This window comes from Pholcus phalangioides, unplaced genomic scaffold (genome assembly GCF_987345545.1).
Source record: "Pholcus phalangioides strain wild (caught in Gottingen) unplaced genomic scaffold, Ppha-v1.0 ptg000010l_1, whole genome shotgun sequence".
In the NCBI taxonomy this organism is placed as follows: Eukaryota; Metazoa; Arthropoda; class Arachnida; order Araneae; family Pholcidae; genus Pholcus; species Pholcus phalangioides.
This window is the reverse complement of record NW_028301603.1, coordinates 44,896,419-44,911,256: the sequence shown is the minus strand read 5'-3', so window position 1 is coordinate 44,911,256 and position 14,838 is coordinate 44,896,419. Positions and strand designations below refer to the sequence as shown.

The window sequence follows — 14,838 nt, the reverse complement described above, 5'->3', positions numbered from 1 at the left end:
TGCATCAAATCTGAAATACCCAAATTTGTGAAGTTTCTGAAAGACCTACATAGAAGCCAATCACATATTTAGGACAGGAAAAAAATTCCTATAATATACCATTTTCATCAGAATATCTGAATTTAATGGTGTCACATGTGCTGAAAGAATGGCAAAGTGCAAAACTGATTTGTCGCCAAAATCTATAACCATCAATCTTGCAAACACCGTACTAGCTATATTCAAAATTTACCAAAACCTTGTCCATTGCATTAGCTTACGAAAGAGCCTACAATAAACCATATCAGTGTTGTAGTTTAGAAGTTATTTAGCCTTTTATTAACAATACATCAGACGACAGAGTAGCTGATGCCATGGGCATATACTTAATGTAGCCATGTTGATCTGATGCGCCCCGCCAAGAAAACACAAACGCATAGTGTGATTATGTAACACTCGTTGCTGCAGACGCAAAATTATACTGTTCGGTTCATGCACCGCAAAACACCTATTCCTAGGAAAAGCCGGGTTTTCCTGGGAGCACGTTTTTACAGAGCGTGCAGCGTGAAAATACTGATTGGTTAAAAAAACCTGAATTTCAAGTTTTTCTCACCAATCAGCGTTTTCACGTCGCTCACGGCGCAGAAACTCTACTCCTACGAAAACCTGGCTTCTGGGTGTTTCACGTTTCTGCCGACGCGCAATGGTCCTATTCTGTTCACGTGACGGGGAAAAACCTGCTTCTAGGAAAACCTAATGTAAAAAAAATAAAAATTTATGCATGCCCAAAAAATATTTTACATGGCTGAGGGGGGTATGAATGCCCCCCACAACGGTGGGGCTGTCAAGGCTCGAGACGAGTTTCGTAATTTTTTTGTTTTTTCACTCTATATATACCATAGAGAGGTCCGTGAAAAGTCTGAGCAGTGGGCTCGTCAATGGTCCTAGACTAGGGGCACTGCTCCAGTACATGAGTCATGGGGTTGCCTTTCTGCCCAAGGTTCTGTAGTGAATTTCACGAAATTAAAAGTCTAAACAGAGCTATTTGTATTCCAATCAAGACGGCTGTGACATTATTTTTTTCGCTATTTGAGAAAGAGGGCTGTGTATTCATTCTGGGTGGGAGAAACATCAAATACTTACATGCATTTATCAATAATTTTGATTATGAATAATAACTGAGGATATATTTATGGCATATATTATATCTGAGCAATTTTTTTTATACCGAACAGAAATTGTCTTCCAATCAATCCTCATCAGAAATTTAATGGAAAGTTTCTTGAGGGGTTGGCGCTTGGCGGGTTCACGTGAATATACTCGAGTGTTTGTATTTGCTCAGTTCTTTCATGATTGGAATGTCTACATGGAATCGTCGACGAGTATTTTATAGTCTCTTTTCATGATAGAAATGACACTTAAAAATAAAACATATCAGTGACTTTCATTTCATCTCAAGCAATCAACTTCAATCATGTCTTTCATGAGCGTAAGTTCATTTCCGTTTTTCGAAACATGATTTCTTATTGTTATATGTGTAACGGCAGACATTTAAAACGTAAAGTAATAAAAAAATTTTTGATTGTGAATTAAGAAAAGTTGCGACGATTAGATCCTTAAAGCCGGGTTTTCCTAGGAGCAGGTTTCCTGTGCCGCGCGCAACGTGATTCGCCCAGCGCCACACGCCGTCCACTCACCAGTAAGAAAAGCAGCATGACTGTTTTCCTACAGAGCGCAATACTGCTCACGACGGCGCTTTACGTCGGTCGTGATTGGCCGACTGCTTCTGGAGGAGTCAAATGCGTCGTGCGCCGCGGTTTTGCCGATATTCTCTTCACTCTTGTGTGTTTTCTTTCCCTTCCCTTCAAACCGAAGCATGCAGACGACAGAGTAGCTGATGCCAAGGCCATATACTATAATATAGCCGTCCTGATCTGATGCGCCTCGCTAGGAAAACACAAATGCGTAACGTAATTATGTAACACGTTTCTGCCGGCACGAAATGGTCTAATTCGGTTCATGCTGCGCAACAAACTTATTCCTAGGAAAACCCGACTTTATTAAACTAACGCCAATTTTTGTAGTGGTGTTGGAGTCTAAGTCGCCTCAAAGTGATATTAAAGACCTGTTTACCATAAGTAGAGATAGACTGGTAACTTTTGGGGAGGGCACGACGATGATGATGTTAGTTCATATATACATTAGATCAGTTGGCTCCTCCTTTGACCCCCCCCCCCCCCAGCATCAAAGGAGGAGTGAAAAGAAGTTAAGAGGCTACTACAGTGAAATCTGTGTATAATAATACTGTCTGTAATGATAAACCTGCCTGTAACAATATTTTCTTTGGTCCCATCAGAATTCCTGTTCAATAAGAAATAGTGCAAAAATGCTAGAAAATTTTACAACGATAACCAGTGTATGACAATATTTTTTCTAGGTCCGTACAGTATCATTATGGAAATGTTTCACACTGTAATGTAAATGGGGATAAGATTCTCTAAGTAGGGTTGCTATTTTTTTAAGTCAATATTTTTAAAGTCAATGTGCTATACTTATCTATTTTAGTGGCATTTTCATTTCTTGTCGATATCTGTTAGGCCCGATACATCAAACTATGTGAGTTGGCTGTATTTTATACGCCAGTTGTAGTGAGCGTTTTTCTGTGACAGTCCTACTAAAAAAGCTTGAAATGAGTTGTTAATAGGAAAGAAGATGAGCAGTAGGCTCTCCCATTAAAAATTAAAGTTAAGGCCCGTTTACACGTGGTAAGTGATTAAATTGGTAACTAAAGTTGCGAAGTACGTTACAATGTATGCAGACGAGAAGGGACGTTTGCACGGCTTTAGTTGGTAAGTGCATAAGTGATTTAGTAATTTAGTGAAACATAAACGGTTCTATTTTTTCCGGTTAAGTAGACCTATGCGCCAGTGGGAGTGGCCTGTCACTCAGAGGGGTCTTTTTGCTCTCTCTGGGGGGGGGGGGGTTATTTTGATCTTAAGCGTGAACCTGTTTATGTTCCGCCGTTTCGCTAGAATTCCGCGAAAATACAGGATGGTGAAGTTGCCAGAGGGACACAACCTTCAAGTTTGTTGAAGAATATCTTTGCCATGAATGTTTGTTGAACTATGGAAATGAAAATTACCTTAACAAACAAGCTAAAAATTATTCTATGTTGGAAAAAGCTATGGAATAGGCTATTTTGTCGATGTGATGTCAGGAGTTGAAAAAAATTGAAGATTCAAAAAATATCAGGTGCTGGTGTGGAGGATTTGTTATATATTAAAAACTGGACGGGGAAGGAGGGTTTTGCATATTTCTCTCATCCAGAACGAATTTGCTGCCATCTGTTGTAAAAATACATAATCAAATATTTAACATAGATAGCATCTAGATTAAATTAAAAAAAAATAATAATGTGAAAATTTTGAAATAATTTTTTGTTTAATGAATTTTTATTATTTAATTTTTAACCCTTAGAATTTCCTACGAATGCCAAGAATCTTCTCCCATATTTTCGGCTTACTTAATTCATAATTTATCTCCCCTCTTTAACTTCGATTAAAATATCATATAATCAATATTTACATCTTAGAAGAGAAATAGGGAAATCTTATATTTCTTCTCGATGATTTTTACATAAGTTTATAATATGTTGTGTGTTCTTTCCCCCCCCCCCCTCTTGTGTAAGTGAAAGGGGGGGGGAATAAATTTATATTCTTCTTTTAAAAAAATATCGTATAATGTGGCTGTGATCACAGTATTCGTAAGTTCTACCGGATCATCTTCATCCATTGTTATGAAACGCTATGAGCTTTAAAAAAAACACCTCTCTGAATGCCAGATAAATAAAAAATTATTACTATTATTCTCCCGCGCGTTGCATCTTTCTCCTTCCATAGATTTGAGTAGACTGAAGCGCGCATGCGCTAGTTCCATAAAAATTATCCAATGAGCTTCTGCTTGACGACTTATCGTTTGGATACCTTCAAGAACAATCGATAACTTAAAATTTAGATACCAACTTAATCACTTACCGCGTGTAAACGGGCCTTAAATTTCCTAAATACATAATCAAATATTTAACACAAAGATAGCATCTAGATTAAATTTTAAAAAATAATTTCGAAAATTTAGAAATAATTTTTATGTTTAATGAATTTTTAATCCTTAGAATTTTCTAAACGCATAGAATCTTCTCCCATATTTTCGGCTTACATAATTCATAATTCACCTCCTCTTTAACTTTGATTAAAAAAAATAATCGATATTTGCATCTTAGAGATAAATAGATAAATCTTATAAGGTCAAGTGGGGTAAAGTGGTCAGGTGGGGTAAAATGGTCATACTGAACATAAAATGGCATAACTTAAGAATTTCAATTGATATTACTACCAAATTTCTGTTTTAACTTTCACTTGCTAGTAGCAAAGTTTTTCACCTATAATATAATGCCAAGCAACATTTTAGTGGAAATGAACATTTTTTTTTGTTGTTGAAGCTTGGGTTCCATTTTTTGAGTGCCTGAATAACTTCTCTCTACCATTTTAGTTGCTAAAACTTTTTATAGATTGGCAGTCCAGAAGTATCTCAAGAACACTATTCCATGCACTGGTAAGTTGTAATCATTATATTTCATACTAGCTATAATACCCGGCGTTGCCCGGGTTTTTTTCAATGAGGCTTTTTTGGATCACCTGATATCTCCCTCTTTCTTTGAGGGACATGCAAACCGTGTCCAAGTTTACTAATATGGCGACTTCCTATGCGACTCATGAAATAAACAAATCTAGATTTAAAGTGACGTAAAAATATATATATATATTTTTTTTCTTTTTTTAAAGGGTGCTAGGTATTTTGATTCCCCCCCCACTTTTTGAACTTCAAGTTATCCATCTCTGCCTGTTTCTGCTTCAAAAAATGCTTAATTAAAGCTGTGGAATTTTTTCAATGTACTTTACGGACCCATAATTAATTTTAAAATATCCTAACCCACATGAATTTATGCAGTTCAATATCAAAAGACAATACGGAGACATTAATTTTCATGCTTGAGAAGATATAAATAAAAAGTTGAAATCAATGCATGGATATCCAACTCGAAAGTAGTTCCGGCTAATTGCTTCATATTTAAACTCCTGGGCTTCGTATATCTCTAAGCGAACTCAATATTTCAATCGAGTATTTAATACAATTTTTAAAATCATTGATGTGACAGAAAACCCAACCAAATTTCCTCATTTCTACATTAAACATTAAAATCGGCAATTTTAACATTGATTTCTATAGGGGATCACCCTTTGCCTTAAAAGTGATGCTGATGATGGCGTCTATTCAAAAAGCTCTCATTACTGGGAGGATTGAATAAAGTGGCAAAACATTATAAAGGCATAAATATTATACATATACTGACAGCGTTGAAGAAATGACAAACCATTGTAAAGGCATATACACGTTTTAAACGCATTGCTAGGGAACCACGGTAACCAAAGTAAACGTTCGGAAAGTGATTGTTGAGGCCCGAAATCCATTGTTGCCCAACAGTTTTTTGTCCATTTGGGGCACTTGCCCTACCCTGACGAAATTTTAAAGTAGCCTATCGTTTAAGTTGGGTCCCATTTGGTATATATGCAAAATTTGGCGACGATCGATCTAAAATTGTAGATTTGTATATAAAACACACACACACAGACAGACTGACAGAAAATCAATTTTATGTATATAGATTTTATAGTAATTTAAACAATGTGGGATAAAGTGGTCATAGCATTAGGCTTAACTAACACTTAGTTGCTAGGAGCTATTTTGCCTAACATATAATTGAACTTGTAAGATTTTTTTTACTTAATTTACTTTTTACTTAATGTAGTTCGATTTTTTTTCTTTTGCAGAGGAAACATGAACTTGGAAAGTAGGTGTTTGAACCTATATGTGAAAAGAATATACAACAGTAGTCTGGCATTCTTCCATTAGTATTGTTAGCTGTTGGAAAGAGCATTAGAGTATCATGTGAGCTGCAAGAACATGAGTTAAAGATTCCATATGACTTAAGGAAGATGGATCATTAACAAGTCAAGACAAAAGGATTCTAGAAGAAAATCACGGTTACCATGCAAAGGGGACTAGTATTGAAGGCTTGAAATCTCTTACTCAATGTGAACAACCCCCCACCCCTTTTGTAGATGTTGAACTTTCACAATTCACAACCAAGGGAAGTAAAGATACAGAATCAACTTTGTGAGTGGCTGACTTGAACTTAGAAAGTGTCAAAATTAGATAATATCAGTGTTATGTCTGATGAGAAACTTGAAACAAGCCATATACTGACTACCTTGCCCTCATTAATCTCAGCTGTAAACGAAAGGGTAATACAGAACTCAAGGGCAAAATGAAAACATGTTCAGGATAGAATAGGAGAAACGTTAATTAAGGAAATAGTTCAACTTTGACTGCCACAAAATAAATATGCAAAAATTACATTAAACTCCCATAGCCAGAGAAAAAATTTCTTGAAGATCTGAGGCAAATCTATAACTATTCAAACTTTATGAAAGATGTCAGAAGGCTGTGTGTGTGGGGTGCTGGTTTATTATGAAGAGAACAAAAACCAATAATGCAAATTATCAGACAAGTGATTAATAAGGATTTATTATCTGTTGAATATCTTGAAAGAGCCTAAATAATGAATTTTTATACCTTTCCAGAAAATAAGGACATAGATGAAATAAGAGATCAGTTGTATTTGAAGATCCTAATGAAGCCAAGATTTATAACCATAGAGTACATTAAAAGTTATAAATTTAAAAGTAGAAAATGATTGTTTGATAAATGTGTTAAATAAAATTTCAATGCCCACTGATTATTTTCTTAAAATTTCATTATTATTTGGTATGACCATTTTACCCCATGCACTACTCACTTTACCCCACCCCATGGGGTAATTACCTATGGGACCTATTACTTCTTGATGATTTACATAAGTTTATAATATGTTGTGTATGCTTTTCCTCCCTCTTGTGTAAGTGAAAGTTAATAAATTTATATTCTTCTTTAAAAAAATATCATATAATGTGGCTCAGATCACAGTATTCGTAAGTTTTCTACCAGATCATCTTCATCCATTGTTACGAAAGCTATGAGCTTTAAAAAAAACACCTCTCTGAATGCCAGATAAATAAAAAATTATTACTATTATTCTCACGCGCGTTGTCTCTCTCTCCTTCCATAGACTTGAGTAGACTAAAGTGTGTATGCGCTAGTTGCTCTTGGCCTCCATAAAAATTATCCAATGAGGGTTTACTTAATGACTTATCGTGTGGACACTTTTTTAAGAACACTCGGTAACTTAAAATTTAGTTACCAATTTAATCACTTACTACATGTAAACAGGCCTTTAGTACTATAGGAGTACGAGTGTGTGTTATATTTTGTGTGATTGAATCTGATTAGTGCATAGTTGTAGAATTTTAGGTTACATTTAACTCAGCTATTGAGCATAATTGGTCTGTTGAGAGCCATAGGATAATTCAAAATGAATGCTAAATATAATCGTCAAAAAATGACTGATATGAAGGCCTGTTGTATCTATTAAAATTAGACATTATAATTCAAATAAATACTCTTAACTCCAGATTCAATTATTGAACCTTGTTTATGTGTCGGAAGTGAAATGAAGTGATGTATAATAATCGGATCGGGGGAAAAGGCCATGGAGCCGAGGAGATACAAGGTTGTTGACTGTTGGACATGAGAGATGTCGGACGCTCTGGTTTAGGCGTCTGTGTAAATAAATATGATTATAAGTTATTCTCGTTGGCTCTAGTGTATACTTGAATCGTAATATGTCTAGGAGGCCAAGCGAAGCAGTTTATTCCACCATCCATCCTACTGTTCAACAGATTAAAAATTTACATAATCATTTAATTAACGCGAGGTGGCAAGTTGTGAGAGAGGGAAAGGGAGCAAAAATATTTTTTGAGGAATTGAAGAGTGACAATAAAAGAGCTATACTCTGTTCACTGTAACTTGGGTCCTGATGTAAATAAACCGCTGTACCAATTTTTGATATCACTCCGCATCCTTTATCTCTATTGGTTGTAATTTTACCCGTCCCCTTCATTACGTGTTCCGAACACGTGCGTTTTTTCCTCAAACGCGAGATTGAAAATTTGTTATGAAGAATTTTCCTGGAAATTTTTTTTTCACTGTTTTCCAAATTTTGTTGAAATAAAAACTGTTGATAACACTAATTAAAATAGAAAGAGGTACATATCTCCCAAAAAAAAAAATTTGATAAGTTATTCTGTCGTTATCATGGCATACTCCTCAAGAGTTGGGATGACAGGGCTCCATTCCGGACAATTGCCTGCGACAATTCTTGTCATTTTTTTTAATGCTAAAAGTTTACTATATAAAAGGGCTGTTGAAAGGTTGGTCTGAGGGCACGCCAAAGATCACAGCCTGGGGGGGGGGGGGTCTTGCGGCAGGATGTGGTGCCATGGTCGTTACAAAAGTTTGTGGGAGTTTTTTATTATTTTAAGGCAGATAGTGAGATAAAAAATCCTCTTTTTTTTTTTTCTTCAGAATTTTGCAATTTTATTTCTGAGCTAATTTACGCTGTATGATTTTCCTGGGTCAGATATGCTACCAATTATAACGTGAAACAAATTATGAGCAACTTACCGTTGTGTTGCCGCTTTTTATTTTTCTTGCGGGTCTGTATAATTAAATATTTCATAATAATCCACGGGCTGTAGAAGTTCCAATTTGATGAGAGAGTCATCCACATTATTTTGTTTCTTTATTTCATTCAATTTGTTGTTGATATCCTGTATTTTGTCAAGCAGCAGGACCCCTGGACTGGGATCTTTAATGGGCCCCCAGGCCAGGCTTTCTCACCGGATCTATAGTGTCTGTCATAATGAGGCTAACTGAATCAAAAATGAGCATTACTCTTTCGAACCAGAGTTTCAAAACGCTACCTTCACGTCTACGTAACATATTATAATCCTCAGACTTCTTCGGCTCTCCGCCTTCGACAAAACCAATATTACTTCCTCCCAACAAGCTGCTCAAGCAGAAGTGAGAATTCTTTTGAAATGGGTATATTCACCACGAACTATAATATAAGTGACCCCCCCCCCCCCCCGTTCAGTGTACGTCAAAGCGTGTGGGTGAGAAAAAAATCTTGTTGACAGAAACTTTGTTTATGGGAGTCCAGAGCAGCTGCAAAGAAATGGATTTTCAAATGGCTCTGCCAACAAGATAGCATATTTCATTTATGTCATCAAACGATAAAGAAAAACTCTTTTTTGCAAGACCTTTTGAAGAAGCGTATATAAGTGTATATCAAATCTGTTTGCGAATAGGAATAATAATAATAAAATGACTGTAATGTTTGAGTGAGAAAGGCGTATCCTGTCAACACTCACACTGAAGACATAGCAGCAAAAACACTTTGTGACCGATCTTTAAAAAATATTTTTTTCCATTCTTCCAGATAACTTTGAAATAATATGGAATAAATATTTTTAAAAAATATAAAATTATGAGGTATTTTATGGTATGAGGGGCAAACAACAAAGGACTATTTTTGGTGGTGTTGCACAGTAAGAAAAGGTGAAATGTTCTTCAACCAATCATTTTGGGCATCGCACACGTGCTTTTATTTACATCAGGACCCAAGTTAGAACGAACAGAGTATAGTCCGTCGAATTATGAGTTAATTTATAAATTTTGCTAAATAACAATTGTTAAATCGCCAATGTCACCAAATATCGAGTGCTAAATCGCCAAACATCGTGTTGAATGTCCTGAAATTCGCTCCCATTTTGCAACAATTTCTTTCTGAGTATAACTGAAAAACAAGAAAGAAAATTGAAAACTTAATTTTAAAGAATTTGTGTATATGTTGATCAACTTTGAGGGAGAGGTGAATAAAGAGTTGCTGCAAATAATTTTGTAAGAAAAATCTTTGTCAGCTGTGGTTTTTTATTTTGAATAATTGGAGGGGGAATCACTTTATAATTTTTATAATTTATATTTTTGATCGAAACTTGAAGGTTTTAGAACACTGGTGACAACAGAAAAGTATGTATGTGAATTGATTATTCTATGAATTCTTATGATGCTGGGTAACAAATCAAAAGTTGTAATTTCTGAACCACTTTTACGTCTATATATATATAAATTTGCATATGTGCCCTGTCCTTTTTTTTGTTGTAAAACTTGCAAGTTATGAAGTTTGCCATGACTCCTTAAAAACTGCTTGAAACTGCTTAATTTTTATTTAGGGAATTTTGTATGAACCCTGAAGAATTGTATTGTTGCCATTAGAAAGGTATCATTAGAAAAAAAAACATTAGGTTTCTAGCATTGTTTCGAACAGTGATCGCAGCGAGAAATTTGGTTGTCATTGGGTTGCCAGAATAGAAACACAAAATCCAAAAAATCTTGTGTCCAATACTTTCTTCATTGGTTCCAAAATTCCTCCTTGATATTGTAGCTTGGCAAAAAAGATGTCCCAGATATTTTTTAGTCTGCCATCTTTATAAACTTGATGGGGAGGCATGATGATAACGATGGGAATACATATATCTGTATGTCAAAGAAAAGGGCACTATGTCCATTTTCGTCAATATTCAATTAACACTATTAATTTGCATTAATCTGATCGTATCGTAACTTTGGTTACACCACACATAGGACACTAAGTCCTATTTCAATAAATAACAGACATTCAATTTATAAAACAATCCAGCTACATAGAAAGCTGTATGCCTATGCCCTAACCCTCCAATTCATCAATGTTCCCTCCTCCAAAAGTAGGTAACGATAATCTCTCTATTTCCTAAGATAACTCAAACATTGCCTGGACATTGGGAATATCCTGCTGAAACTGAGTGTCTGTCTGGCAGGGCCGTCTTAAGAGCACCATGCCCCCCCCCCCCCCCGGGCCAAGTGATTTTTCTTGCTCTACCTAGAAAATTCTTGAAAATTTCAACCAGTTCTCTCTCTCACTTTTGTGAGGCCCCTCTTCTCATGAGGTGTCCAGGTAGGCCCATGCATTAAAATGGTGATGCTGTCTAGTCATCCTAGCACTCGTAAGTTGACAATAAACTTTACCGACATTATTCTTGCAGACAGATGTTATTTACGAGGCAACATTACTGTAAAGCAGAGGTTCTCATTGTTTTGGTTTGCTCGAAATTCTTGACAATTGCATAAAAGTTAATTTAATTTTTTCGCCCACTATGCCATGTGCTTGATGCATTCTTGGTTTTTTTTTCAGAATCGATCTTTGACTGGTGTGATGACGAGAAGAATGGTTTGTGTGGCAAACAAATGTCCTCCAGATTATAATATGACCAGTGAAAAATATCCATCAAACAAGATAATTACATCAAGAGTATGTCTTTCTTGTATATTTCACAAAAATTTGTTGAACTTTATCTTGAACTTTTCTCATATTTCAGTCAGGATGGGAAAAGAAGTCAGTGCCTCCTGCTAATCGTTATAGATAAATTTCATCATGTTTTTTTCTGATCCATAAAACATTGTCTTTGATGGGTATTATATGCTGCTGATATTCTCATATAAAATGTTTGGGCTTCAGTATTAGTACCAAATAAACCTTAGAGAGACTTGCAATAATGTGAGATTGAATTGTGAAAATTGAAATTAAAAAAATTGGAGTAGGCTGTCATAGTGTTTTGATGTAAATATATTTTTTGTGTCTTGAATCGCGTGGTAGTGTAACGTACCTGCCATCGTTACATCCCGGATTCTTATTTTATCTTTCCCTAACATAACATAATTTTTGCATATGGTCATTTCCATGCGTGACTCTCACTACATTTGAAATTTCTGTCTACTAAACTATCTCAGTAAAAAAGTTTTTGTATTTAAAATAATTTTTGAAATTAGATAATATTTTCCAGGTTTAGATTTACTAAATAAAACAAACTTCCTGTATTTTTCTTGTTTTTTAACCTCTATAGAAATTATTTAATCACACTGTGACCCACACTACACAAAAGGAAGTCATTTTTTATTCATAGTGATAGTAAAATAATTTCTGAATTCCTCCTCCTCTTATGAGAGTGGGAAAAAAATCTTTTGACATAGTTTTTCTCTTTAATAGTCATGCTTTCTATTTTGTTATATATTATATAAATTGAATCAGAAATAATCATTCCACAGAATGTTTTATACGTGACTCACACTACACAGCGAGTGTGACTCACACTACATTTCAAATTTCCAATTTTCATTCAGATCCAGGTTTAGGAAATTAAAGAGAAAAATGCAATGAAAATTATGACACTTATTCATCCCATCATAAAATTAGTGAACTCAAAACCACAGAATGTTTGTAAGTATGCAAGCAATGTTAGTAAAAAGTGCATTCGTTTATCAAAAGGTTCTGCTAATCTTGTCACACTAGCATTTCCTTCAATTTCTGAAACATCTGTTTCCGGCCATGAAAATTTTCTGGTGTGTCTGTAATATTTTAGAAACTTTACAGTTATTTTCTTTAAATTGGAGGAAGAAATAATTTATCCAGCAAAATGCTTAGTGGTTTTTTCCCCAAGAAATGGGAAACCCATTCACTAACATTCACATTTTTGTTAACTGGATCACTCTCATTTGGTATCAAGGCTTGGTCATGTGCGCCAGTGATGATATTGAATTCTTTATACTCTTTTGATACCGGTGAAAGTTTCACTTTATATAGCTCCAGCTTTTCAAAAAAAAAAAAAATTAATTTCTTGTGTCTGGTATTGTGTGAATCTTGCATTCATTTGGGGACCACAATGATCTAATTTTGGTTTTTGTGATTCAATTGCTTCCTTTGCAACAAAGCTAACAATGACATTGGGATATACATCCCCTGCGTGTTTGGAAAATTCCTCTGCTGTTATAGGGTCAATGCTTCCAAAATGAGTAGCTTCTCTAACTCTACTCTTCACAGTAACACCCAGTTCATGAATTGCACCTTTACCATGGCTGATGGCTGTAAAATGCCATTCAAATTGATCATGAATAACAGTGCTAAGACAATTGGAATATTTTTTCTTGAAGTGTTTTCCAGTACCATCTGATTGATGAATAATTTTGTCACATTTAGGAAACATCTTTCAATTTTTTCACTGTTGTGTCAGTGAAAACTGCCACTGCATATTTATTCTGTTGCATGTAATCAGATATAATGATCATTGGAAAAGAACATAATTCTTGATTATAATTAATATAGGTCATAGCAGTGAAAATTGTGCAGGAATTTCCCGCCCAGTATGCAGACTGGATTTCATCTTGGTAGGAAAATGTATAGTTTTCACTGAAATCCATGTGAATGAAAAGCTCGTTCTCTTGAACATTGGAATTTAGGTATAGTCCTCCTACCACGAGATGAGATTTGGCTACGGCACGTCATGTCACGTCAAACTATTCTATTTTATCCTAGAAAGACATGCCAATCCTGAAAGCTCAGTCACTGATGAACTTTTCTTGATGTGCAATCGTTTTACCAAAAAAAATTGAATAAAATCATCCGACGTGACGTGACATGACGCAGCGAAAATTCATCTCGTGGTCGGAGGACTATACTTCAGGTGTCTGAATATTATCTCATTTCTTCTCTTTTCTTTTTCCTTTTGATTTCTTGTTCTTTAGTTTTGGGAGCATTTTTTTTACAAGCCTTATTTTGTCTTTCAGTTTCTGACTTTCTGAATTCTGCATATTTGCCAGATTCCCTCATTCATTGTCTTTGCTCTGCTTTACGTTCTACAGCTATCTTTTGGCATAATTACAAAAAAAAATAATTTTCAAATTAATTCGAATTCGATCAAATAACTTGATAAAATTATTAGTGTGAGAAAGAAAATTATTTTATAAACACAGTGCATGTGGAAACTAGTAAAATGGCATATCAGTGTGACTCACACTGCATAATATTTCCAATTGCAGTTTATTTTTAACTGCAGTAAAAAATAAAATAACTGAACTAAATTATGACTTTTATGATGTATTAGGAAAATTTAATTTATGTTTAATGAAATCACATTGGTAACTTTGCAAACACAAAAAATGGTTCTTTTGTGTGACTCACACTACATCCATTAAACGTATTTTGAAAAATAAACTTGATATATATATAATGCTTAGTACAAATAAATTTATGTGCAGTTTTTATTACTTCAACATTCAAATAATTAAGAGAAATAATGAAATTTAGTATCAACTTACTTTTTAGCTGTTAAACTTGAAGTACAATAATCTGAAGAAATCGAGCAGAGGACATGTTGCTACAAGAGCAATTTCTGATTGTTGCTGTCGCCAGATTCAGATACACATGATACTTTTCAACAATTAAATCATAAAATTAAACTTCCTTAGCACAAAACTGAAGCAAAAAAATATTTTTAAATGTAATTTAAAAAAATGACCATCATGGTGTATTTTATCATGGAATTAACCATTTGCGAATAACAACAATGGAACGAACAATTTTCTTTCCACTAAGATTTATTACATTAGATTTTTTTTTACAAAACTTAAAACTTTAACCAGTTAAAAGGATTAAACATAAACAACAATTTTTTTTTAAAGTTTTTGACTTTGGTAAATATTACACATTAGATAGATTAGGTCTCACCGATCTGTCAATCTGTTAGACAGAGTTCATTTCATCTACGCATCATAACATAACATAATTTATTTGTCCCCAGTCAATTTCAATAATACTATACAAATTATAGTTTACAATTAAATTACATATTTACAATATTTGACAGAAAATGCAAAGAGAAAAATGTTTGAATGGACACGGTAGAAAATAGTTAATTCATAATATGGTGAAGA

At 34.5% G+C, this 14,838-nt stretch overlaps 2 protein-coding genes across 6 annotated transcripts in view; one reads left to right on the top strand and one right to left on the bottom strand.

The window, feature by feature from the left end:
* LOC149081579 (hsp70/Hsp90 co-chaperone CNS1 homolog) overlaps positions 1–1,026 on the bottom strand; it is a 62,014-nt gene extending 60,988 nt beyond the window's left edge. Inside the window, exon 1 of one of the 2 annotated variants that reach the window (XM_089238535.1) lies at positions 877–1,026. In XM_089238535.1, coding sequence (XP_089094661.1) covers positions 877–951 — 75 coding nt within the window. In that variant the 5' untranslated portion in view covers positions 952–1,026. The remainder of the gene's footprint in view (positions 1–876) is intronic. The other variant, XM_089238537.1, reaches the window with a different exon arrangement.
* Positions 1,027–1,259: 233 nt separating this feature from the next.
* LOC149081576 (phospholipid-transporting ATPase IF-like) overlaps positions 1,260–14,838 on the top strand; it is a 189,722-nt gene continuing 176,143 nt past the window's right edge. For 2 of the 4 annotated variants that reach the window (XM_089238533.1, XM_089238532.1), the window contains exons 1-2: positions 1,292–1,468; positions 11,267–11,383. In XM_089238533.1, coding sequence (XP_089094659.1) covers positions 1,454–1,468; positions 11,267–11,383 — 132 coding nt within the window. In that variant the 5' untranslated portion in view covers positions 1,292–1,453. Of the gene's footprint in view, positions 1,469–11,266; positions 11,384–14,838 lie in introns of all 4 variants that reach the window. The other 2 variants (XR_016193471.1, XM_089238531.1) reach the window with 2 other exon arrangements.